We start from the raw sequence: 27,411 nt of genomic DNA on the forward strand, positions 1-27,411 counted from the left end.
CACAAATGAGCCTCTAAAATGTTAAGACTCATATCCTGCTGAACTAAGATGAGACACTGTGGTCCATTTTTGCTGGATGTGGTAAAAATCAAATAAAACATGTTGGAAAACAACTATCCCAAAGTTGTGGATCTTTTAGCACTATGGCACATTTAGAAGAACAGGACTGAAAAGCACATTGCTGTGTGATGTGTTGTATGTCTTTGATGTGTTTGAGGTGACTGCCCTGTACCTCATGTGCTGAGTAAGATCCAGAACACACTCACAGCATCTGAACTCTACCTCAAGACATCTTCCGGTAGGGCAATTTACAGCAAACCCATCAAGGTTAAAACATGACTAAGAAATGCATTTGACAGCAACATTTGAGTGTGCTTGCATGTTTTACACATTAGCTTTGATTTTATGTAGATAATTTTACAGGTTTCTTTCTCAAAGTTAAGCTCTATGGAGCACATCTGGCATAATGTCGATAACTATAGAATATAATTTCAACTCATCACTCATCCCCAGCAAAACATTTGTTTTAAGGGATAGTTCACTCAAAAATGAAAATTCTCTCATAATTTACTCACTTTCATACCATCCCAGATGTGTATGACTTCTGCTGAACACAGACAAAGATTTTTAGAAGAATATTTTAGCTCTGTAGGTCCTCACAATGCAATTGAATGAATATTCAATGCAATTGAAGCTCCAAAATGCACATAAAGGCAGCATAAATGTAATCCATAAGACTACAATGGTTAAATCTATGTCTTCAGAAGCGATATAAGTGTGGTTGAGGAACAGATCAATATTCAAGTTATTTTTTACTATAAATACTTCTCCCTGCCCAGTAGGTGGCGATATACACAGAAATTTGAATGTGAATCGCCAAAAAAATTAAGAAAAAAAGGAAGAGAAGTGAAAGAATGCAAAAGTGGAGATTTACAGTAAAATGACTTAAATGTAGATCTGTTTCTCACCAAAATCTATCATATCACTTCTGAAGACATGGATTTAACCATTGGAGTTGTATGGATTACTTTTATGCTGTATTTATGCACTATTTTGGAGCTGCAAAGTTCTGGTCACCATTCACTTGCATTGCATGGACCAAAAGAGCTAAAATATTCTTCTAAAAATCTTTGTTTTCAGCAGAAGAAAGAAAGTCAAACACATCTGGGATGGCCCGAGGGTGAGTTTTTATGACACACTTACACATACCAGTTAATGGAAAATGTAAACATTCTGAACCTGCTGAAAAATATGTGCCAAGCACACACACTGCATACTTCAATCATTGTTGTATTACATATGCACAATTGTGGCTGGCTCTGTATTCTAGTTGTTCTAATTGTATCAATGTGCATGAGAACAGTTATCAAAATTGTTATCAGTAGTTCCACACAGATTTCTGCATCTGCACACTTTTTCACAATTTATGCTGAATAGATTTAAATATGGTTCAATATGTTAAACTGATAAGATAGTACAAGCTTATTGGTTACTAAAAGCATTGTCAAAGTAGCCAAAATATTGATATTTGAACTTTTATTCTAAACCCTTTCAAAACAGTTAATACTATTTTGAATACCTTTTTTATGTGAATGGTGCTTGCCCCATGCAAAAATCAATGCCCCAATACTAGGGTGTTGTGGTATGATATATATAGACAAATATCTATACATTTCTGTAAGCATTAACTGGACTTGAATGTCTGTACGGAGAGGGCTGTTCTGGAAATATGAAGTTTACCTGGTAAAAAGGGAATGATTCTGCGCTTCGGATCCTTCTGTCCACCTTCCACAGGAAATTTATCCAGAAGCTCCATCTACAGAACAATAACATGGAGATGTTTAATGTCAACATGAGACAGCATTCGCAAACCATTTTACCTTTTCAAATTTGGGATCAAATTTCTAAAATGTGATTTTCATCTATAATTCTACTATATTCACCAAATGTGATGGCTGAAGATCAAATTCAACATCCAGAGAACCTCCCCGTAACCAAATGTAAAAAAATTTGCTTCCAAATCTTTTTGGAACTTCTTTTCCAAAGACAGTCGTTTGCAGCTATACGTTATTCTTCTCAGCTGGCACCAGTTAACATTTTCCATCCATCTGCAGTGCTTTGAATTTCAGGCCCCTATTCCAGTCGGAAATTAGCTGTTGACTAATGAAATCACACCTGCTCCTTTCCAAAAAATGCTGTTAATCAGATCATCTGTGCATTTTAAACATTCATTCACTAATGACTACAGCAGAGCTAAGATTTCCAGCAGATCAGCTCAAAGCCTGAAGTTCTAACAATGTACCCATAATGTAAAACTGATAACATGGAGCTAATGACCTAAAAATTTGTGTCATTCTGTCAAAGTTCACCAAACTTGAACTCCACTGCAAATCCGCGAGCAGAAATTCTTCACCACCAGAAGTCCATCGCACGGAATTCAGGAATGCACAGTTTCCCATTGAAATTACTGTATTTCGGCCACAGAATTTTGCAGTGCGATGGTAAATGTGACCACACCTCATGTCTGATCACTTAAAGTAATTACACACCTCTCCTCAACATGCCACAGGAATTGAGGTATCATTTGTGTCTTTAACGGTGTGTCTTTAAAGCCATAGTAATAGTGACGTCTGTCTTCAAAACACCACTAATAAATTACATTTAAGTCATCTACTGCAGCAAATAAAACAAGCAGCTTTAGTTGTACTGGTTTAGCCGACATCATGCAGAAATTCTAAATGCTTGGCTGATTGATACATTTGTTGTAAACATCACTACAGGAATGCACTTTACACATTACTGTAATGGTGCTCTAGTTCTCACTCATGTTTTGACATTAATGACACCAGTTGGAGAGAGACAGTCATTCTGGCAGACAGAGCTTTTACTGTGGTACAGAGATCCATTAAAGTGTGGAACAATGTCTTCTACTATGACTCAGCAGCACCAGCACACTGAAGGCACAGAGATAAAACTCCTCAAATCCGCTTCCAAACACAGATCAAATGAGAGCAGATCTGGCCTTCTCTGAGATTTGATTTGATAGCTCTACATAACTGTACAGATATTTTGTACACATATGTTGCATATTTATAAAACTGAAAGAACAATTTTTATTTATAGCTAATGCTTCAGATCTGGAAAATATATTAGAATTCACAATTTATTTGATTTACTTGATTCAAGTTTGTTTGTATATCAAACATGTCACCCTCCAGATTAATTTATCCCTTTGGGTAACTCTCACTCACAATATGGTTAAGTTGTAGACAGTAAGGCTGTCACATCAAAATTACATTGAATATTCATCAAATTGAAATGTGTATTTTAATTTCATATGTGTGCTAAGCAGGGACTCTTTAAGGTACCTCTGGACCAATGGGCTCGCAGGTCCACGGAGGCCCCTTTGAAGTTGTTTAGCGGGGAGGGGGTGGGGGGTGTAACTTCTGTGCGTTGAACATGTGCTAGACGGATGCCTTTAACAGTTGCGCACTATCTCTGTGTCAACAACTGCAGCTCCCGTGCTTGTCCCGTGAACATATATAGGGTAAAATAAGGTGGCTGAAACAACATGCTGGGCTTCAGCCCTTGTGTTAATGCGCCCCTGGTGCAAAGCACTGACAACGACTTACACAGTGTCCAATCCAGACACGTAGCGACACCCCGACACATGATAAAACATTTTTTTTCCATGTTAAGAGTTTTTGTCCTAATCAACCACAACATTTGGTAAGATTTTCAAACAAACTCCAACAAGCTCTGGTATAATCTGACTTCATCCGAACCGTTGCCATGACAATGAGGTAAGCACTTGCATTAGTAAAGCAATGGTCTTTGCATTTGTTGGTGTTCATTGCCATCTGATTTCACCGATTCAACATGTTCAATTGGTGTTTGTCAGGTGAATTTCCACAAATGGCATTGGTATATGAAAACTACTGTGTTTGAATGATGCAGCATCCAGGCCACTAGGTGTCACTGTAAGCCAATCTAAGTAACTTTGACATACTTAAACATTACTGAGTGCACCTTTAATTGCAAAGCATTGCCATGACAATGAGGTAAGCAACTCCATTGGTAGTGCTTGAGAAATGAAGTCAATCGCGATTGATCACATTTTTGTAATGAACATGCTAAAGATTTCCATTCCTTTATAAGTAATGGGAAAAATTATATGTTAGTGTTGGTTGGGACCCTGCTCCTGGAGGGCCACTGTCCTGCAGAGATTAGCTCCAACCAGGGCTGGACTAGTAATCTGGCATCCCGGTGGGCCGAGGCACTTTGGGGCTGATCGGGGGCGAACTGGCCATCGGGAGAACCGAGCGGGCTGGTAGGTCGGCCGCAAAACGGGCCGAGATAAGCTAAAATGAGCCACAAAAAAGGCACCGTGAAATGTAGAAAAGGACAGCGAACACCCCAACCCCCCCAAAAAATTATAATATAAAAACATAAAAAGTAATTTAAAACAAAATGAAATTACTTACTTATTTGACACGCTTTACTGAAAATGACTTACAGTGCACTTATTACAGGGACAATTCCCCTAGAGCAACCTGGAGTTAAGTGCCTTGCTCAAGAACACAATGGCGGTGGCCGTGGGGATCGAACCAGCAACCTTCTGATTACCAGTTATGTGCTTTAGCCCACTACGCCACCACCACTCCATTTATATACATATATAATATGTATATGCTTTAATATCTCGTCAAGACAGCACAAATCCCGTCTGTTTACACTCTCATAGTTCAAACTTTGTGTGAAATGATACTTGGTTGGAAACGGTAGAGAGAATTTACATTTATTATTAAGTAAAAGTGTGCTCTTTTGTCAGTAGTACTTCTTCACATCCTCTGGTCACTAGATTGTCACATCCTCTTTAGATCAGTAATATTTATGCATCCTGTGATTGGCACTAAGTTGGGGAAGACAGTAATTTCCAGCTCTATCACCATTACTGCCATATGCCCATGACATCATACAGAAGTTAAAGGAAGCACAATGCTGGCACATTCATAGACTGCCATAGTTACAAAAGCAGAACTTTCAAAAGGAATATGTAACCCAAAATCTCAAATCTGTCTGTATGACTTTTTCTTCCATGGAACACATAAAGAGAACACATTTCAAGAGAAATTGAGCATAACATTTTTGCGGACCCATAAAAGTAGTCAGAACAACTCCTGTGCCATATTCCAAGTAATCTGAAGTCAAACAATACATCTGTGTGAGGAACAGACTGAAATGTAAATTGTGTAATTTCTGCATTAATAAACAGAATCACATCTATTTGAGGTGCCTGACTAATTAAAGACAGTGGAAAGACGATCTGTTTGGCTGGACAGTGTTTGAAAACTCATTAATTTTGAAATTCACCAATATGCTGATAACTCCCTAAGATCAGCTGAAATCGACATAATTGGAGAAAATCTACCTGTGTCAATCTTATTATTTTAAGCCATTTATGATAAAAGCAAGCAATTCAATGCGTTTACCCAAGGACTTGCCGTCCACTGCGTAGGCTCACTGGGGGAAATGCGTACTTGCGCAGCCCCCGGGGCCAGCTGTGTGCCAGCACATCTCTCCCGAGGGAGTACCAGAGTGGGCAGTGGGAGGTCTCTTGGGAAGCGAACAGGTCTACCTGCACTTTGCCGAACCGTTCCCAAACCAGTTGGACCGACTGTGGGTAAATTCTCCACTCTCCGCTGAGCGTACCTTGTCGTAACAGCGCGTCCGCTGCCGTATTTAGGTAGCCCGGGATATGAGTGGTGCGCTGCGATCAGAGTCGCTGGTGGCTCCAAAGGAGGAGATGGCGGGCGAGTTGTGACGTGGCGGGAGCGCATGCAGCCATGGCGATTTATGTACGCTACCGTCGCGGTGCTGTCTGAACGGATCAAGACGTGCTTGCCCTGAATTAGTGGGAAAAACCTCCGTAGGGCAAGAAATACAGCCATCAACTCTAGGCAGTTGATGAGCCAACGAAGTGGGGGCCCTTTCCAGGAACCAGTGGCTGCGTGCCCGCTGCACACAGCGCCCCAACCCTGTTTGGAGGCGTCTGTGGTGACCAGAATGCGTCGGGACATCTGCTGTAAGGGGACTCCTCTCCGCAGAAAAAAAAGAGGTCCGTCCAGGGTTTGAAAGTCTGGCGGCAGGCGGGGGTGATGAACACACGGTGTGTGCCGCTGCGCCATGCCCATCTTGGGACTTGAGTCTGGAGCCAGTGCTGAAGCGGTCTCATATGCATCAACCATATGCCCCAGGAGGATGCCATATACCAGGAGCCTCTGGAAATGTTTTAGAGGAACCGCGGTGCCTGGCTTGAATAAGGCGAGGCATTTCAGCACTGACTACGCACACTCGTTGGTGAGGCACGCCATCATTGAGACGGAGTGTAACTCCAAGCCGAGAAAAGAGATGCTCTGAACCGGGGCGAGCTTGCTCTTTTCCCAGTTGACCTGAAGCCCTAGGCGGCTGAGGTGCCTGAGCACCTGGTCCCTGTGGGCGCATTGTAACTCTCGGGAGTGGGCCAGGATGAGCCAATCGTCGGGGTAGTTGAGTATGCGGATGCCCACTTCCCGTAGCGGGGCAAGGGCTGCTACTGTGACCTTCATGAAGACGCGAGGTGACAGGGACATGCCAAAGGGGAGGACCTTGTACTGATATGCCTGGCCGTCGAACGTGAACCGTAGGAAGGGTCGGTGTCAAGACATTATAATTGTATGGCTTCAGAAGAAATAGAGCAGGAGTCATATTTACAAATTTTATGGTGCTCTTATGGTGCTATTTGTATCTCAATAGCATTCATCTCCTTTCACTTTCATTGTATGGAAAAGAGCGGCTTTCTGCTACACGTCTGCTTTTGTGTTCTACAGAAGGAAGTACTAACGGTTTAAAACATAAGGGTGAGTAGGGTATTTTTGGGTGTACTATAACTTTTAGACATGGTTTGCATGAAAGCAGAGCTGCTGACATACACTACTAGTCAAATTTAGACACACTTGACTGAATTTGTTTCTTGTGATCTTAAACCTTTTGATCTGAAGGTTCAGGTTTAAAATATAGTTCATTTTTTGCAGACAAATATAAACTGTGCCTACATATGAACTTGAACGCTAAACGTTCCCTATTTTTAAATGGATGATTTATTGATTGATTGATTGATTTGTTGCATTAATGGACATTTGAAGACTTTACTGTAATACAGTTAAAGTGGAAAATAGTAATAATAGGCAATGAGTAGACAGCTTTTTCTGAATTGTGTTATGCCTGACAATGGACATAAATGATGTATGTTACAGAAAATCAATCAACTTTAAGTAATCCTCAACTGTGTTACCTTTAATGTTGTACTGGTAAAGACCTTAACACTCAAAACTTCCTAGCCAAACAGTTCTGGCTTGTGGTATGAATGAAAGGGTGTGTTGAGTTCAAACCTTTGCAGAGATCTTCTCAAATTTCCAACTCCCCAAAGCAAAGGAAAAAAAAAACAGTGAACAAGCATAACCACATTCAGACAACTGAGTCATTAGATCTGCTTCACTCTTGAAATGCATTAGTGGTTGACGTGTTTTCTCTCTGCATGTCCTGCCCCATTTCCTTCCCATCACCGCTATGTGCTGCATCAGCACTTCAGTTCACAAACTACTCGTGTTCTCATGGAAGAAAGTAAAAGTGGCAGAGAGTGAAGGAAAGTGTTTTTTAGACTGAGATTTTGAGAGCCACAAACAGAGCACTGAAGACAGGAACTAGTCTAGATGATATGACACAAAGATAAGACAATGTACTACCTATATAAAGTAGAGGTCGACCGATAGTGGGTTTGCCGATACGATAACCAAGTTTGGGAAACTGGCCGATAGCCAATTAATCAGATGATAGTTTTAAAATCCATGATATGAAAGAAAACTTTCCAATCAATGTAAAATAGTGCTGAACTTTAGTAAGTATTGCTTTCTGTGGTGATACTTCAATACATTTCTCGAACACTGGTAACTGCGTCAAAGAAATTAATAAAACTCAAGTCTTGTCTTTGAAAATGTAATTCATGGTTTTGTATATATTATATATCAATGTGCCCTTGCATGAACATCAAATTTGTAATTAAGATTTACTGTTCAATTGGCCATAAAATGGTAAATTTTGAACATAAAAATGGAGACTGGACAGAAGTTTACCTTGTCAGAATAGAGAAAAGTTTGGTTCCTGTGCACACACATTTACGCAATGTTCCGTGCATGCGCTTGATCTGTTGTGAATCATAAGAACGGCTGAGCAAAAGCAAAAACTCAAGCAGCATTGTCACATAAGGTTTTATTAATGATAATGAATTTATTAATCTACTTAGCAACAAAACCTCTTCGGAGCACTCCTGTGTATAACCTGACAAACAAATTGGACGCCCCTCAACCCTGGAAAAAATAAATGGATCTGTAATTCATAATGCAAAATTTGAATTCATAAGTGGCTATTTTCTATTCAAAATGGCACATTAAGAGGTAAGAAGATTACATTCTTGACTTTGGAACATTGTTCTAACCATTCGTATAGCTAATCTTAGCATCCCCTCCACCAATGCAGTTCTCCATTGCAAACCACCTTTGGATGTCTTCAATGTCTGATTTACTGTACCATGACTATGTGCATTTATAAATTGAACTCTACACATTACTTGACTTTTCTCTATCTATGTTTTAAATCCAGAGTCTGTCTCTCTGCATAGCCTATTTCACTCACGTTGCACAACAAACTCCACACAGAGTAAGTGATTGTTTTTTATTTAACCTATAGAGGGTGCCTCTATACTGTAGAACCTTAGAGCACCGGTCATGGAGAAAAGAATCCAAAAATAACAACCGTAAACTATCGGTGTTGATTTTTTCTGATAGTCGATAATAAAAAAACAGAACTATCGGCTCTGATTAATCAGTAAATCGGAATGTGAAGTTAAAATGACATTTTTCAGTGGTCTGTTGGATATTTGAGGAATCAAATTTCCCTTGATGTAAAGTACTCTGAAAATGTCTCGGTTACTATCGTAACCTCGTTCCCTGATGGAGGGAATGAGACGTTGTGTCAATGTAGTGACACTAAGGGCCGATTTTGAGAGCCCGAGACACCTTCAGATATTTGAGAAAAGGCTAATGAGAATTGAAGAGTATTTGCATGCCACTCCCATCGACATACGGGTATAAAAGGGAGGCGGTGTAGACAACCCCCCCTGGGAAGAGACACATCTCGTATGGGAGCAGGCCGCGCCAACAAGGCCTTTTAAGTTTTTCTCTCCACAGAATCTTAGATTCGGCTGGGGCCTTTAAATGCTTATAAAACATGCCGGGGAAGGCGTTCTTTTCCGTTCCTATTCTTTCAGGGGGAAAATACCCCACGGAGGCCACACCCTGCCCTGAAGGGGAGGGTAAAAATGTGACGAATACATCATATGGTCCCTATGGGCGCACACGGAAGAGGTATGGCGGTAGGTCCTGCCTTTCATAGGGGAGGTGCAGCGACCGGGCCAGAGAGGAATCTGCCAAGGGAGACGTGGGTCAACCGAAAAAAAAAAAAGGGAGACCGTACCACGGAAGATACATCACAGGAGGATACCGGGGTAACAGAGACCTGTGGAGCACTTACCCCAGTACAGGGCACATTAGCAAACGTTCGGAGTCCGACTATGAATTCCTCCGCTGAATTTGTGAGCCAGAGGGCTAGGAGGAAGGACATCCAGGGTTCACAGCATGGGAGATTATAAAGCTTGGAAGAGCCAGGAACCATTCCAGAGCCATTTTAATATAATAATAATGTTTGGTTGAAAGAAGAATGTCATATACATCTAGGATGGCTTGAGGGTAAATTATGGGATAATTTTCATTTTTGGTTGAACTAACCCTTTAAATTTAACAGTAATGATTTTCAATGTAAATTTCAATTTTTTTTTTATTTTTTATAAATATTTTTTATTTCAAATGAGGTTAGATCTGCCTCATCAACTCATTTGAAATAAAATGCGTCTGTTTCATTCAGAAATGTTCTTTGGAGCCGATCGGTTGTGTATGCAGCAAGCTGCGAGTCACAGTCTGTTTCCTCCCATCTCTGAGTGATTGCTGTTTGATCTACAGTGCATATCAGCAGCTTTCTCCTTCTCTGCACAGCAGTGCAGCTTGCCCCTGGGCGCAGTAAAAAGACAGCGCAGCTAAGAGTTTATTTCTCTAAAAGAGCAAAATACACAGCTGCATTTAACGTCCTTTTCAGGACGAGTCTTTATGAAGATGCCTTTCTAGTTCCTGGATGTGGTCGAGTGCTCTCCGCTCCTCGTGTGCCTGGGCAGCGATCACACCGAGGCAGCATTTGTGGATGGTTCGTGTTCTCACTGCGAGAATCTTACCATGGCAACGTTGCGGTCGCGGCTTTCCTTCCTAAGAAGGAACGCCACTCCAGCTGCCCCCCAAGTCGCTCCTTCCCATGGGATTGAGGATGACCCGGCTGGCGATGGAGGCGATTTGGGGATGGCAGCGGGCTCGGTTTCGCCGTGTACGTCCCCGCGAACCACCCGCCCCCCGAATCACTTGTTGACTTCCGTCCGGGCTCGAGGCAACAGCGGCTCGCCTCACTGCCAGCCTGCATATCCTCTTGAGCCCCCCGAGCCGGATGAGCTGCATCGGAGAGTAGTCCGGCGTCCTACGAGGCTGACGCCTAGATGTCCGACATGCTTGCCCGGGCCGCTGTCAGCGTGGGGCAGGACTGGAACCATCCGTCCTCCCCACAGCCTTCGCGGCTGGATGATTGGTTCCCCGGGTCTGCGCGCCGCTCACAGCCATGCCCTGGAAGTGCATGATGAATTGACGAGTTCATGGAGGACACCCTTCTCCACCAGTCACCGTGCCTCTCGCTCATCCGCTCTCACTACCCTCAATGGCGGAGCAGCCCATGGGTACACGGCGGTCCCCCAGGTGGATGGAGCGGTTGCGATCCACCTGTGCCCAGCGAACGCCGCCACCTGGCATGCCCCCCATCTCACGAACCCCTTCGAGGACCCGGAAGGCTCCCAAGCGTTCCTGAGACGGACGACCCAGGGACCAAGACGTTTGCTCCGGAGCTGGTAAGCAGACCACTCCGTCCCCCGGTGGAGAGCCAGGAGGAGAATCTGCAGTTAAGCTTATTTACTTTGCCGCACCCCCTTCGGGCTGCAGTACCCACATTCTCAAAAGGAGCAATTCCCTTTGTCTCTGGGTCCCCTGGCCCGCAAATTCCGTTCTCAAGGCACTCTGCCGCCACACCTCAACGGTCCCGGCACATTGGACCGTTGAGGTGTGGCGGCAGAGGCAACGGTCCCGGCACACCTCTCGCCTCCAGCCCCATGACTGTTGTCCCCCCTCTGAGAGACCTCCTCCTCAGTCACTAACCCGACCCCTGCCGGGTGTGCGGAGGGAAGTAAGTGCTTCGAGTCTTCTCTGAGCACCAGAGCCTCAGGACGCGTTTTTGCCTCCCGACGCCACATTACCTACTCCACCCACTGCGAAGCCCCGCCAGGTATGTCTGGCCCCTGCTGAGGTGGGGGAGGTGGAGGTGATGCACTGTGGCTGGAGCTGTTGGGAGGTGTCATGGGGGATGGTTTCAGGACTGTCCCTTTGTCTTTCAAAGCGGCAGTAGAACTCGTTCAGGTCGTTGGCTAGGCGTCGGTCGTTGATGGCCTGGGGGCTTTAGGCTTGTAGATGGTGATCTGCCTAAGCCCTTTCCAGACAGATGCAGAGTCATTGGCTGAGAGCTGGTGTTGGAGCTTCTCAGAGTACTGTTGTTTAGCATCTTTCACTGCCTTGCTAAACTTGTACTTCGCCTCTTTAAATCTGTCTTTGTCCCTACTCCTGAAGGCCTGTTCCTTATCAAACCTTAACCTTCTGAGTTTGGCTGTAAACCAGGGTTTGTCATTGTTGTAACTCACCCTGGTGCGTGATGGAATACAGCAGTCCTCCCAGAAGCTGATATATGACGTCACAGCCTCTGTGTACTCATCCAGACTGTTTGTAGCAGTCCTGAACACATCCCAGTCAGTAGTGTCAAAACACGTCTGGAGATCCTCCACAGCCTCACTGGTCCACTTCCTTGATGTCCTCACTACAGGTTTGCAGAGCTTTAGTTTCTGCCTGTACACAGGAACCAGGTGGACCATGACGTGGTCGACGTATGTTTATTCTACCTAAAATTTCAAGGGCAGCTCCTTCTTCCAGCTTCAACAATACAGACTATTGTCGAAGATGTGCAACATGTGCATGAGTTGGGATAGGATTATACTTTAAGTAAACTATGATCACTTTAAAAAAAAAAATCATGTCTCTAACAGATGACGCTGTTGCTAAAATCTGTGATTGTGTGAAGAATGCAGATCTGTTCTCTGTCTGTCATTAAGGACCACTGGTAACAACATATGTCATATAAATAAGGGCATTCAAAAAGATGTTCAAATACCTAGAGCAAAAAACAAAAAAAAAGCCACATTAGGACATGATGAAAATATGACAAGTTTCATTGTGATGATCCAAATGTATGTGGTCCACAGCACACCCCTGAAAGTTAGGATTCTGCTGTTGGTGATCTACAAGCAGAAGATAGTCAAGGTATCAAAAGGCATAGAGGTAAACTCTGTTTTCAATACTTTGAAATGTTTTCATGTTCGCAAGCCTGGTCTCCCACCTTGTTTAGGCCATGACATGTTTGAGGGCGTCTTATCCTATGATATTGCACTGTACTTGAAGTATTTCTTTAAGACAAAGAAATGGCTTGCATATTCACTTTTGAACTGACACATCAAGCAGTTCAAGTACAAAGAATCTGACAAAGCCATGTGCTGTCAACTCGGAGTTGTCAAAGCTTTCAGGTCAAGCCATTCAGAATTGTAATTTCTGAAGGTTGGTGTCTGTATTAATTGGAGACAAAGTGCAAAATCCAGAAGACTATGTGTGGCAGTTAACTCTCCAGCTTAAAGATATTGTAGATATGATTTGTGTGCAAAAGATTTCGTTGTCACAGGTAGCCTATCTTGACATTATAATCCAAGAATATTTGGAAACAAGATTTTCGGCACTATCTGGCACAAAGTTTAAAATCTGGCCCCTTGATCTGGTTATGGACGATGCATTCTGAAAGTAAACAGCGTTATTTTAAGAGCTGTGCCAGGCATTTGCAAAACTTAAAAAACATTTGTCTAACTTTATCCGAAAGACATCAGATGTTTCAGAAATATCTTTCAGCTGGGCCAGGATGGAGTCAGTCTCTGCAAGTCAAAGACAATTGTACTTTTTACACCCAACCTTTAGAGTGACGCAATTAAACATGCAGTGAGACAGTTTGGCTTTTCAGAAAACAATACTAGTGTTTCCACAGACATACAGTATAAAGGTATGTCATATCATTTTTGACACAAGAATGCCCTTTTTTATGAGTCCATAGAGTTGGGAGAATTCCTCCTTATTTTAATTCAGAATGATACAGCTGTGTATTTTGTGATCGATATACATAATGCTGACTATCATTCAGAGTACCATCTGTACTCGGTGACAAAACTGAGTACTGGGTTGCAGTGTCTTAAAATTAAAGATTTGGAAGATTTTTATCTGTTACCATCATACATTGTTCACGGGGTCCAAGTCATTCAGCAAAAACACAATGTGTTGTTGAAATAAATATGATAATCGCCACCGTGGTGGAGAAACCATACTAAAATGCACATGTATGCTGGTAGAAAATTATAAAATACTATTTGAAAAATATGAAAGTGACAGCAGTTTTGCTTTGGTAATCTTGTCATTTCTCACATTGTATACTCGAAGTAGAGCAGGCCTGGCCAACCCGCGGCTCTTTGCCCGGTTTCATGCGGCTCTTAGCCTACATTCATATCAATTTTATTATTTTTTTTATATCACTTCGCTTGAGATACGGTACTATTTTCGTCAAAATTGCTTGTGCGTGGGATGAAAATACCTCAGTTTCCCAGTAGGAGCAAGATCATTTGAGTAAACAATTTGTGTCAAGTTCGCTCTGAAAATGGCAGGGAAAAAATGCACAGCAAAACGAAAATATGAAGATGAACACAGGACGTTTTTAACAGAGTGGGAGAGTTTATATTTTTTTGTTGAACGTAATGGCAAGCCATTCTGCCTTATATGTCAGGTGTCATTAGCGCATTTCAAAGCTTCAAATCTTCAGCGCCACTTCAGCTCACTCCATGCTAACATCGACCAGGAATTCCCAAAAGGGAGTGAACTTCGTAAGCACAAGTTGGTCACTTTGAAAAGTCAGGCAGAAAAGCAGATACAGTTTTTCCAAAATATTACAAAGCACTCAGAGACTGTAACGCTTGCATCATATCAACACAGGCTAAAAAGCCGTACAATGAAGGGGAGTTCATCAAAAAATGCCTCGGTGATGTTGTTGAAATCTTGTCTCCTGAAAACGACAAACTAAAACGAATGGTATCAGACGTCCAACTGTCCCGCCACACTGTTGAACACAGAATATCGGACATTAACACAGCTATTGAATCACAGTTACACTCTGACCTTCAAGCTTGCAAGTATTTTAGTGTCGCATTGGATGAGAGTTGTGACATACAAGACAAGCCTCAGTTGGCAATATTTGCAAGGTCTGTGTCAAACGATTGTTTGATCAAAGAAGAACTCCTTGATATTGTGCCATTAAAAGACAGATCCCGTGGCATAGATGTGAAAGAAACAATGATGGCTGCATTTGTGAAAGCAAATCTGCCCATTCCAAAACTAACAGCAATAGCCACGGATGGAGCGCCAGCAATGATCGGATCTGTGAACGGACTTGTGGGGCTGTGCAAAGCTGACCAAACATTTCCCGACTTTTGGAATTTCCACTGCATCATCCACAGGGAGCAACTCGTGTCTAAATCATTGAATTTAGACAACGTCATGAAGCCTGTGATGGAAATCGTAAACTACATCCGCACACATGCGCTGAACCACCGGCAATTCAAGAATCTCATCGCTGAGCTGGACCAAGGGCTTCCAGGTGACTTGCCACTGCACTGCACTGTGAGGTGGCTGTCAAAAGGCAAGGTACTCTCTCGCTTCTTTCAGCTTTTGGATGCTGTGAAACTGTTCATGGAAGAGAAGGACAAGAACTATCCCGAGCTCTCGGACCTCGAGTGGATTATGGATCTGGCCTTTTTGGTCGACATGCTGTGTCACTTGGACAGACTGAACCTGACCTTGCAGGGTAAGTTAAAAATGCTGCCTGACCTGGTTCAAAGTGTGTTTGCGTTTGTCAACAAACTGAAGCTGTTCAAGGCATATTCAAAAGGGAGATTTAACGCATTTTCCCACTCTGCTAAAAGCCACCAGCGCCGCCCTGAATAACCAAAGAAACAAATATGCTACACTAGTTGAAAACTTGCAAGAAAGCTTTTGGACCGGTTCCGTGATCTACAACTGCAAAGGTCACAGATTACGTTCCTCGTCGACCCATTTAATGCCGAGACGGACTGTTTGAAAGCCCCGCTAGTCACAGATGAGGCTGCGGCTGAGTTAGAGATGATCGATCTTTGTGAGGAGGATCAACTGAAACCTGCTTTAATGGAAGGGACCGTTGAGTTCTGGAAAAGAGTGCCAATGGAAAAATACCCCAATGTCAAACGGGCTGCGCTTAAGATACTGTCATTGTTTGGGTCAACATATGTCTGCGAGTCTGTATTTTCTACCCTGAAACACGTGAAATCAAAGCATCGATCTGTTCTGACTGACACCCATGTGAAAGAATTGCTTCGAGTGGCAAACACAGAATATAATCCAGATTTGAGGAGGATTGTTCAAGGCAAGGAATGCCAGAAGTCCCACTAAGCAACATGCATAGTAAAAGAAAAAAGCCGTAGTAAATAATTTTATTTTATTATTTTTTTTAAATTTATTTTAGTTTTGGTTGAACTGAGAGTTTGTGTGTGTGAGACAGTGCTCACAATGCTCATTGTTGAAAATGACTGGCCTGTGGTTGTAGTAGAGTAGGAGTCAATTTCTGCTATTATCATGTTGGTGTGTGTTTCATTTACAATAAATCTGTCTGAGCAGAGGTCTGTGTCTGTGTCTGTGTGTGTGTGTGTGTGTGTGTGTCAATTACAATAAATATGGCTGAGCAGGTGTGTGTGTGTGTGTGTGTGTGTGTGTGTGTGAGGAAGGGATGGGTTGATGTTCATGTGTGCCCATGTGTGTGATGTGGCTCTTTGCGGTAACAGATTAAAACATTTGGCTCTTGGTCTCTGACTGGTTAGCCACCCCTGAAGTAGAGGTTCCTCTTCTGTATATATGTACATTGTTACTTGACTAAATGTCTAGTTTCTTATGTTTTCTTTGATTTGGAATATTGAAAACTGGTGTCTGATGTTATTCCTTGATTCCAGAAATGACGGACTTGGAGCAAGTCATTACTGAGGTCTTGCCTGACCTTACAGAAATGATGAAATATATTCTAGAGGAGACCTTACAATCCTTTGGGGTGCAGACATATGATGATATTCAATTTATTGAGGAAGCTGATTTGCTTCAGCTTCCTCAATAATGTTTTGACAGAAACATTCTTCTTGTACGTGTGATTGTTGTTGCAGGCAGGACTCCTGAAACTAGCAGCTCATCTGTTGATGACTCACCCGGACCTTCAACATCCTTGCAGTCCATTTCACCCAGAAGTTCACCATCCGCCTCTTCCAAATGCCCCCAAAGCCCTGATATAGACTGGGTAGATACCTTTATGATACCGTGGGATAAGTTCCAAGAGGAACTGATGCAGTCATTGGAGAGAGGAAAATGACCAAGTCCAAAAATGAGAAGGCATCTCCCATCGTCCGGATTGTGGTTTGCGAGATGTGATGTGAAAACATTCTTGCATAAATAAAAGGAACTATACTGAAGTTGCCAAAAAGATGGTGGCAAAATATCCAAAATCTTTGCAAGACATAATAGAGGGAGATGTGATTGAGTCAGGGTATCACTCCCTAGTCAAGCAATTGCAATATAGGACAGAGAATGTGAGGCGATCAACAGCCCCAAAAATAAGAAAGAGAGAGTCGCACTGATGAGTCTGACACAGATGAAATCCTTCCAGGACACTAATGTGTGTATTAATTAGGAATTAAAATTCCTGCCCCTTGGAGAGACCACAGAGAACTAGCAGAAGAAGAAAGAAAAAAGATGTTTGAGCAAACTTATGCAAATCCAGACGAGGTCAAACGTCCAATGAAGTTGACTTTCTACACACAGCGTAAAACAAGTAAACCAGGGGAAAAACATAACACCACCTGGAAAAGTGGCCATTTTGATTTGACGAATGTTCTGTTGTGTGGAGGACACATGCCTGGCAGGAGAAGTACAGATGGACCAAATTCCTTTTGACTCCCATCCCATTTGACGCATTAATTCAGTGCGATTCATTTTACAAAAAAATACACGTTAAAAAACATTTACGCAATTAAATCGCAATGCCCCCGGACCGTAATAAGGAAGATTCCTGAGAAATGCAAACTTGTAGTACCACCTGTTTACTCAGTAAGTGAAATTTCAGCTGTATGAGCAACACACAGTTTATACAGTAAAGAAAACACTTCAGTAGGCAGAACAACACAAACATGCGTTACGTTCTTGCATTCAAAACACTTGAAGGAGCGCAAATGAGAACTAAGGGATCTCAAGATGTGTTTAAAGATTGAGTATTAAACTATATTTAACTTGAAACAGTGAACCTAAACATTTTATGTTTATGATGCAACACACCAGAGACGCTACACAAGCATGTCTGACGCAGGTGTACATTGACGGGTCCTTAAACAAGCCCTCATAATAAATCTCCAACTGATTGACAAATTCACTTGTGTAATGGATTGCTGTGAACTGTTGACAATGATTGACTTATGATCAATAATATGGTAGTTAACAATACATTGTATTCTAAAACCGCTTTTTGTATTGTCTTATCATTGATGAACTCTTCTTCTACAAGAATGTAATGCATATTAATTATCTGAATATTATATTATATATTTATTAAATATTTAAAGATAACTATGTATAATTATTTCATCATTATATATTTAATTATTGTTAAATGAGGGCTTTCTCAGCAAATATTTGTATATGCGATTAATCGGGACACCATAATAAATTCGATTAAAATTTTAAATCGATTGAAAGCCCTAGTTTTTAATAACACCCAAATTAATCAAATTGCTTAAAACGACTTGGATTACACTGATAAAACCTTTGTGTCTTTTTTAAGAGCATTAAAGTTTTGGTTCTAAAGTTTTTGTTGTATGGACACAAATGGCTGATATCTTAATTTGTGTTCTGGCTATAAACCAAAGTCAAATGGGTTTGGAACAACAAGAGGTTGAATAAATGCAGACAATTTTCATTTTTAGTAGCCTATTCCTAAATCTCCACATACACTGATTTCTGTATTGATGGTGAGCAACTTAACTGACATTGAAAGTAAAAACGTTTTGTGAAATGTTTCAGAAACACAAGTCGTGTTTAAATTTTGTTTGAATTATGTTTTTTTTTTTTTCTCAATTCATGCTGAGTGCTGAGAAACATTATACAAAATGACAACCCCTCTTTTGTTTCTACCTTGATTCAGGAACTTTCAGATTTAAAAATTTTCAAATGGAAAACAAAGGCAAAACAGTAGGTTAAGAGCCGATGATTAATCGTTACAATCGCCTGAAAAGTTGAATAATCATTCGAATAATCGTTAGATTAGTCGATTATAAATAATAATTAGTTGCAGCCCTACACACTACGACTACTGTTTTGTGATACTCTTTTAGTAAAGATGATGTGCACAGACGAGGACTGTCCGCATGTCAAGAAAATCTGGAAAACCAACCATGGTTATACAACTATGGTATTTCTTGTAAAGAGAACCACAATATTTACCCTGGTTTTACAACAGTAAGCAAATTTCAACCATGGTAAAATCATTGATTATAATACAGCAAAACCAAAACAAAGTTAATACAAATTTACAATTCTGCCAGATAAAACATTAGTTTTACTATAGTAACACCATGGTTAATTTGTGGTACATGTACCATGATTTTTAAGACCACAAAAAATGTTAATTTGTGTTAAGACATACCTTTACATCTTTTAACCATGGTGTTACTATAGTAAAACTCTGGTAAGAAATATCAGCATTCTAAAAATACATGGTTACTATAGTAAAACAATGGTTAATTTTTGAAAGTGATGGATAAAGTTATTGAGATGGAATTTTTTCAGAAAATAAAAATCACACCTTTTCCTCTCCATAAAAGACATACAGTTTGTAAAAATTTTAAAATACTACAAAATATTAAAACTAAGTGGTAAAAATGACTTTCTGAATTTCTGCAACTTTCAATCAATATTATTGATTTGAACACATGCTTAATCCGGTAAAACTACCATTTCTGTAAAGAGTGACTTTAGAGGAGCACATGTTAATGGGACAGACTTGAACGGCTTTCTCATCTGTACCATGCATGATTAGAATTAAATGTAGATTTTTTTTGGTTGTTTTTGATCAACAACTGACTGTAGAGAACAGAAAGGATATTAAAAGAGACATTATTCAATGACAAATGGGTCCTGTTGCATTCGTCTTTGGACACAGATTACACGTAACAACTTTTACTGTCCACTCACTGTGAAAAGATCTCGCTGCTGAATACTCCACCACTATACTACAAAATAACTGATGAGTGAAATATTAACATTTACCAGCCAGTTGGCAAATGTATACATTTTAGCTGCATAGCACGATATTTGGTTGCAAAAGTGAGTGATTCCTCTTATTGTAGTGGAGGGCTGCACATAGAGTAAAAGATTGATCTTTGGTTTTAAGAATTGATATCAAGTTTAAATGTAGATTTCGAGGAAATAATATTTACCCACCCCTAATTGTTTTGTGATTATATTGGAGTCAACAACAAACATTGCAGCATGCAGAAACCCATCTTATTTCACATGCAAAGAGGGCATTTACGTAGAAGTCTTAAAAAGGAATGTTCTGGGTTCAATAATAGTTAAGCTCAATCGACCGCATAATGTTGATAACTACAGAATTTTCTTTTATTCATCCTTCGTTTATTAAACAAAAAGCAGAAATCGTGGTTACAATAAGGCACTTACAAAGTAAATAAATGGGGCCGGTTCATTAACATTCTTTTAAAGGGATGCCACCATAAAACAGTTTATTTAATTCACAAAAGTTAATCTGTACGAATTAGAGATGTGCAAATCTAAATTTTTTCAAAATCGACTGTTTTGGAGGAAACCCTTCTGAGATTCACAATTTCTTACGTGTAGGGACTCAGTATATGAATGTTGCATGTTAAAGGAGTTATATGAGAAGTCTCTCAATTCATCCCCTTTTAAGTGCCTCCACAAGAGAAAATACATTATAAAATACAAATTATTATAATGGATTAGTTAAACAAAGAGTGAATTAAAAATAAAACGTTTAAATATTTATTGTGTGAAAATTATTTTGACCATCCAACAGTTGTGGCTTCATCATACCAAATAATTTTTCTCCAAATATTTTTTGTGAAGTTAGTGCACAAGGCAGCAGCCTAACTGAAACATAACCTCATTAGGTACAGATCTGTAACGCTCTACATAGGCAGCAACTCCATGTGGCAAATAAATAATGCTTCTAATGAAAGCACATATGTGACAACTAAACTGATAACAATGTTTGATATCGCCAAGCTATCACAGTCCACTAAAGCAAAAAATGCATAGCACACACAAATATTGGGTAAAAAGTCTGAAGTAGACTGAACTACTTTTGATACAGTATTGAATAAAATATATTTTCAAAAGAATTAGACATTACAGTCGCTTCTACTGTCATTTTTTATGCATTTTTACTGTAGTCGTCACAGTGCTTGAATACATCTAAATGGCACTTTAGAAAATGACCAAAACAAGGTTTCTTAAAAGACTGTAAAAACAGGTTGCCTATCTTTTGAAAAGGCATCATGAACAGGCTTATGATGCCTACCTGTCTTGTCTAGGATAGATGCATCTTTGAAGGGAAGATGATTGTGAAAACCGATACCATCAAAAAGGCCAACTCGATCTTTAATACTTTTTTTACACACTTCTCCCAGAAAGAGCAATGAATATGATTACTTTCTGTTGCATTTTTAAAGCAGCCCATCTAAATGGCTGCCACATGAACTAAAGCATTTCTGTGGCTATCTGTGCAATACATGCGTTCTCTCTAAATGCCAAATTTTTCCATTCTTTCAATGGCAAACTCAGAGTTTGTGTCACAATATCAAGAGTCAAGGACAGCCACACTGCTGAAGTTTTCCATTATGCCTGATGTTAAGAAGGCTGCAGAGATTTTAGAAACCAAGTGGATATTCATTATTATATAGAAACCAGTTTAAAAACTCACCTGAAGGTCAAAAAATTTACTGTAGCGTCTGAAAATGATCTCATTGCTGCCATCAGACCAAGACACTTTGATGATGTAAACCTACAGTGAAAAAAGAAAGAACAGGGCATGCTTATTATCATGAAATAAGGTTGCAAGAAAATCCTATAACAGTTTTTAGTCTTTAAGCAACATGTACAGTAATTTCTGATTATTTTCTTGTGATTTTAGAACATGAAATGTTTCACATTTCTTGACCACTTTTGTGAGATTTAGCCCAATTACCACCTGTTACCATCAGGGGTTTGAGGATGAGGGCAGAGATACAGTACATTTTAATTTAGAGGTGATAGTCTCAGATATTATCTGATAAGCATGCAGTGAGACTATTGTACTAAAGAAAGAACATCAGTTTATATATTTTAGTTTATTCACAAGACACACAAAATTTGAAAGAAACTCAGAAACACAAGTTTAAAAGAGCCATCTTTAACAGAGCTTTTCTCCAAAACAGCACTTCTATTCATTATTGCTCCAGGGACTTGACATTGTCATCAATGGCAGCCCTCCTCTCTGGCCTGGAACAAGTCCTTGTTCTCTGCTGTGTATTTCATGTTCCCCTTCTGTCGCTCTCTCCACGTTGTGTCGGAGAAGCAACACTAGGGGTCTCTCTTGAGCGCCGATATCCACCTCTGATCTATGAAAAAAGGCCAATGAGAGTTGGCAGCCAGTATTTGCATGTCCCGCCCCCGGACATACGGGTATTTAAGCGGCGCAAATATGGGAGTTCATTCAGAAAATTTCTTCGGAGCCGATGGTCTGTCTGCAGTTTGCTGCGAGTTTACACACCACTACGTTCCTGTTTCCTCTGACGATCTGCATGCTGTTGGATTTGACGGCGCACAACAGCGGCTTTCTCCTACTTTGCACGGCGTGCATTGTTGCCCCTGAGCGCTTCGACAGCGCAGACACACACACATACTGTGTATTAAAAGAGTTATTTCCCTTAAAAGAGTGAATTTCTCTAAAAGAGCAAAACACAGTGGCGTTGAACGTCCTTTTCAGGACGCCTCTTTTTCAAGATGCCCTTCCGCCCCTGTGTTGTTCCTGGATGCGGTAGAAGCCTCTCTGCTTCAGACGGCCACAGGCGCTGTCTCGTGTGTTTGGGCCGCGATCACACCGAGGCAGCGTTTGTGGATGGTTCATGTTCTCACTGCGAGAACATGACCATGACCACGTTGCGGTCGCGGCTTGCTTTCAACAGAAATGCTGCACCCCGCATTGTTCCTTCTTCCCACGGGATTGAGGACGATGCGGTTGGCGCTGGGGGCGATTTGGGGGCGGCAGCGGGTGCAGTTTCGCCGGGTAGCCCCCTGCGAACCTCCCGTTCCCCGACACGCTCGCTGGTCCCCGTCCACGCTCGCGGCGATAGTGGCTCGCCTCACGGCCTGGCTGTCTATCCTCCCGAGCCCGAAGCAGATGAGCTCGCCGCCGCATCGGAGAGTGTGATGTTTGACGCCGAGGACTCCCCTGGACTGCCGCTTTCGGGCCAGCAGGCCCAGGCTGAGGCCGACGCTCAGATGTCTGACATGCTTTCCCGGGCCGCCGTGAGCGTGGGGTTGGATTGGAACCCTTCATCCTCCCCACAGCCTTCACGGTTGGATGACTGGTTCCTGGGGGGCAGCGCGCCGTTCGCGGCCACGCATCCCCCGGTCCCGTTTTTCCCGGAGGTGCATGACGAGCTGACGTCTACGTGGAGAGCCCCGCTCTCCGCTCGTCTAGGTGCCACCCGCTCCACTCTCACCACCCTCGATGGCGGAGAGCGCCACGGATACGGGGCGATTCCCCAGGTCGATAGGGCAGTTGCGTACCATCTATGCCCCGGTAGCCCTACCTCCTGGCGTGGCCGCCCCATACTCCCATCCAAGCCCTGTAGGACAACATCCTCGCTCAACGCCAAGGCCTACAGTGCGGCTGGACGCACTGCCTCCGCCCTGCATGCGATGGCCCTCCTGCAAGTCCACCAGGCCAAAGCACTCAGAAGCATGAACGGGGGTGTACCTGATCCTGATGTGCTGCAGGAACTGCGCTCAGCGACCGACCTCGCCCTGAGAGCGACGAAGGCCACAGCGCAGGCACTCGGACAGGCGATGGCCACCCTAGTGGTCCAGAAACGCCATCTCTGGCTCAATCTGGTCAAGATGCGTGAGGCTGACAAGAACCGCTTCCTAGACGCACCTGTCTCCCAGATTGGCCTTTTCGGCGACACCGTCAAGGACTTCGCCCAACAGTTCGCCCAACCTCCGCGGTGAAGAAGCAGACGGAGGACATCTCTCACATCATGCCCCGCCGCACACCTGCCGCTACGGGCCCTGCCCCGTCTGCTCGCCGAGGGCGTCCCCCTGCGGCGAGGAAACCAGCTCCTGCTCCGCCCCAACCCGGGCCCAGCTCTCAGCCCCAGCGTCGAGCACCCCGCGAGGCGGCGACGCCCCTGTCTCACGAACCCCCTCTAGGACCCGGAAGCCTCCCAAGCGTTCCTGAGACAGTCGACCCAGAGCTGAAGATGTTAGCTCCGGAGGTGGTAAGACCGCTCCGTCCCCCGGTGGAGGGCCGGATAAAGAATCCTTTGTTTTTTCATTTGCCACACCCCCTGACGGGGGCTGTGGTACCCACATTCTCAATAAAAGAGCTATTTCCTTTGCCTCTGGGTCACCTGGCCCGCAAATGCCATTCTCACGGCAATGTGCTTTCAGATTACGACAGTCCCGGTACACCGGACGCAGCGATCCCGCCTTCCGCCTGCCCACGACTGTCCCCGGCCGGCCGGTTCAGACGAGTCCAGAGGACGCCGATGTCGGACCTCCTCCTCAGTCATGAACCCGCCCCCTGCCGGGCACGCAGAGCAAGGTAATTGCTTTGAGTCTATTCTCAGCACCTCAGCCTCAGGCCGCAACGAAGCCGCCCGATGCTGCATTACCTGTTCCGCCCCGCTGCGAGGCCCCGCCGGGTACGTCCAAAATACTCGTCCCTTTGGTTCCCCTAGCGCAGAGCTGGGAAGCGTGGTTCTCGCTTCCCAACGCGTCACGCTGGCTGCACCGGACCATTCGACTCGGTTACGCAATTCAGTTTGCCCGGCTCCCGCCCCCCTTCAGGGGCGTCCGCTTTTCCGCAGTACACGGCGAGCATGCCAGTTCCCTGTGCACGGAAATTGTGACCCTCTTAGCCAAGGGCGCGGTAGAGCCCGTCCCTCCAACCGAAATGAGGAAGGGTTTCTACAGCCCTTACTTCATTGTACCCAAGAAAGGCGGCGGCTTACGATCAATCCTGGACCTGCGAGTTTTCAATCGGGCCTTGTTAAAACTCCCGTTCAAAATGCTCACGCAGAGAAATATTCTGGCTGGCGTTCAGCATCTAGATTGGTTCGCAGCGGTAGACCTGAAGGACGCGTACTTCCACGTCTCAATTCTGCCACGACACCGACCCTTCTTATGGTTCGCGTTCGACGGCCAGGCGTTTCAGTACAAAGTCCTCCCTTTCGGCCTGTCTCTGTCCCCTCGCGTCTTCACGAAGGTCGCAGAGACGGCCCTTGCCCCGCTACGAGTAGCCGGCATCCGCATTCTCAACTACCTCGACGACTGGCTCATCCTAGCACACTCTCGAGAGTTACTATGCACACACAGAGACCAGGTGCTCCGGCACCTCAGCCGCTTGGGGCTTCAGGTCAACTGGGAAAAGAGCAAGCTCACTCCGGTTCAGAGCATCTCTTTTCTCGGGTTGGAGTTAGACTCAGTCTCAATGACAGCACGCCTCACGAGCGAGCGTGCTCAGTCGGTGCTGGACTGCCTCGCTTCCTTCAAGCCAGGCACAGTGGTCCCTCTAAAACTTTTCCAGAGGCTCCTGGGGCATATGGCATCCTCCGCGGCGGTCGCGCCGCTGGGGTTGATGCATATGAGACCACTCCAGCACTGGCTCCAGACTCGAGTCCCGAGACAAGCATGGCACAATGGCACGCATCGGGTAAGGATCACCCCCGCCTGATCACTCCGACCCTGGACAGACCTCTGCTTTATGCGGGCAGGAGTGCCCCTGCAGCAGGTTTCCCGACGCGTTCTGGTCACAACCGACGCCTCCCGGTCCGGGTGGGGTGCCGTGTGCAGCGGGCACGCAGCAGTGGGCCGTTGGAAAGGGGCCCCGCTGCGTTGGCACATCAACTGCCTGGAGTTGCTGACTGTCCTTCTTGCTCTCAGGAAGTTCCTCCCGTTAGTTCGGGACAAACACGTCCTCGTGAGATCGGGCAGCACCATGGTGGTGGCGTACATAAATCGTCAAGGCGGCGTACACTCCCGCCACATGTCACAACTCGTCCGTCGTCTCCTCCTATGGAGCCAGCAGCGACTCAAGTCAAAGCTGCGTGCCACTCACATCCCCGGCAAGCTCAACGTCGTAGCGGACGCGCTATCACGACAACGCCTGCCCGGCGGGGAGTGGAGGCTTCACCCCCAGTCGGTCCAGCTGATTCTGGAACGGTTTGGCAAGGCCCAGGTAGACCTGTTCACCTCCCAGGAAACCTCCCACTGCCCGCTCTGGTACGCCCTAACAGAGGCTCCCCTCGGGACAGACGCGCTGGCACACAGTTGGCCCTCGGGGCTGCGCAAGTACGCATTTCCCCAGTGAGCCTTCTTGCACCGGTGCTGTGCAAGGTCAGGGAGGACGAGGAGCAAGTCACAATAGTGGCCCCCTACTGGCCCACTCGGACTTGGTTCTCGGAACTCAGGCTTCTCGCGACAGCTCCTCCCTGGCGAATTCCCCTGAGAAAGGACCTCCTCTCTCAGGGACGGGGCACGCTCTGGCACCCGCGCCCAGACCTCTGGAACCTCCACGTCTGGTCCCTGGACGGGATGCGGAAGATCTAGCTGGCTTACCGGCGACCGTTGTGAATACAATCAACCAAGCCAGAGCCCCCTCTACCAGGCACCTTTACGCCCTAAAGTGGCGTTTGTTCGCAAATTGGTGTTCTTCCCGAACTGAAGACCCGTAGAGATGCGCGATCAAGTCAGTGCTCCTGTTCCTACAGGAGAGGCTGGACAGGAGGCTGTCCCCGTCCACCCTCAAGGTGTATGTTGCCGCCATTGCCGCCCACCACGATCCTGTAGACGGCAAGTCTTTGGGTAAGCACGACCTGATCCTCAGGTTCCTGAGAGGCGCCCGGAGGTTGAATCCCTCCCGGCCAGGCCTCGTTCCCTCCTGGGATCTCTCGGTAGTCTTGGCAGGACTCCAGAGACCTCCCTTCAAGCCGCTTGAATCAATTGGACTCAGGGCCCTCTCTCTTAAGACGGCCCTGCTGATCGCGCTCACCTCTATCAAGAGGGTCGGGGACCTGCAAGCGTTCTCTGTCAGCGACACTTGCCTGGAGTTCGGTCCGGCGGATACGTCTGTGATCCTAAGACCGCGACCGGGCTATGTGCCCAAGGTTCCTACCACACCCTTCCAAGATCAGGTAGTGAACCTGCAAGCGCTGCCCCGGGAGGAGGCAGACCCAGCCCTTTCGTTGCGGTGTCCAGTGCGTGCCCTGCGCATTTACCTGGACCGCACACAGAGCACCAGATGCTCTGAGCAGCTCTTTGTCTGCTTTGGAGGACGGCAGAAAGGGAATGCCGTCTCCAAACAGAGGCACGCCCACTGGGTTGTCGATGCCATCACACTGGCTTATCACACCCAGGCCGTGCCCCTACCCTTGCGGGTCCGAGCTCACTCAACAAGGGGTGTTGCGTCCTCGTGGGCACTGGCCGTGGGCACCTCCCTAGCAGACATCTGTAGAGCCACGGGTTGGGCAACACCCAACACCTTCGCGAGGTTTTACAACCTCCGCGTTGAGTCGGTTGCGTCTCGTGTTTTCTCAGGTTTGAGCCCATAGAACTCGGTAACACATAGACCGACCGGCCGGGTGGATCGCTTGCGCCCAGCGCCCTTTTCCTGACATCAAGG

General features: G+C 44.4%; 1 protein-coding gene across 5 annotated transcripts in view; it reads right to left on the reverse strand.

Moving 5' to 3' along the window:
- LOC127625382 (SH3 and PX domain-containing protein 2B-like) overlaps positions 1-27,411 on the reverse strand; it is a 77,559-nt gene that overhangs the window by 35,236 nt on the left and 14,912 nt on the right. For all 5 annotated transcript variants that reach the window (XM_052100644.1, XM_052100646.1, XM_052100643.1 and 2 more), the window contains exons 2-3: positions 21,448-21,528; positions 1,741-1,816 (exon numbers count right to left, since the gene is read on the reverse strand). In XM_052100644.1, the coding sequence (XP_051956604.1) occupies positions 1,741-1,816; positions 21,448-21,528 (157 nt within the window). The remainder of the gene's footprint in view (positions 1-1,740; positions 1,817-21,447; positions 21,529-27,411) is intronic.

The sequence above is a fragment of the Xyrauchen texanus genome, chromosome 31 (assembly GCF_025860055.1).
Source record: "Xyrauchen texanus isolate HMW12.3.18 chromosome 31, RBS_HiC_50CHRs, whole genome shotgun sequence".
NCBI lineage: Eukaryota > Metazoa > Chordata > Actinopteri > Cypriniformes > Catostomidae > Xyrauchen > Xyrauchen texanus.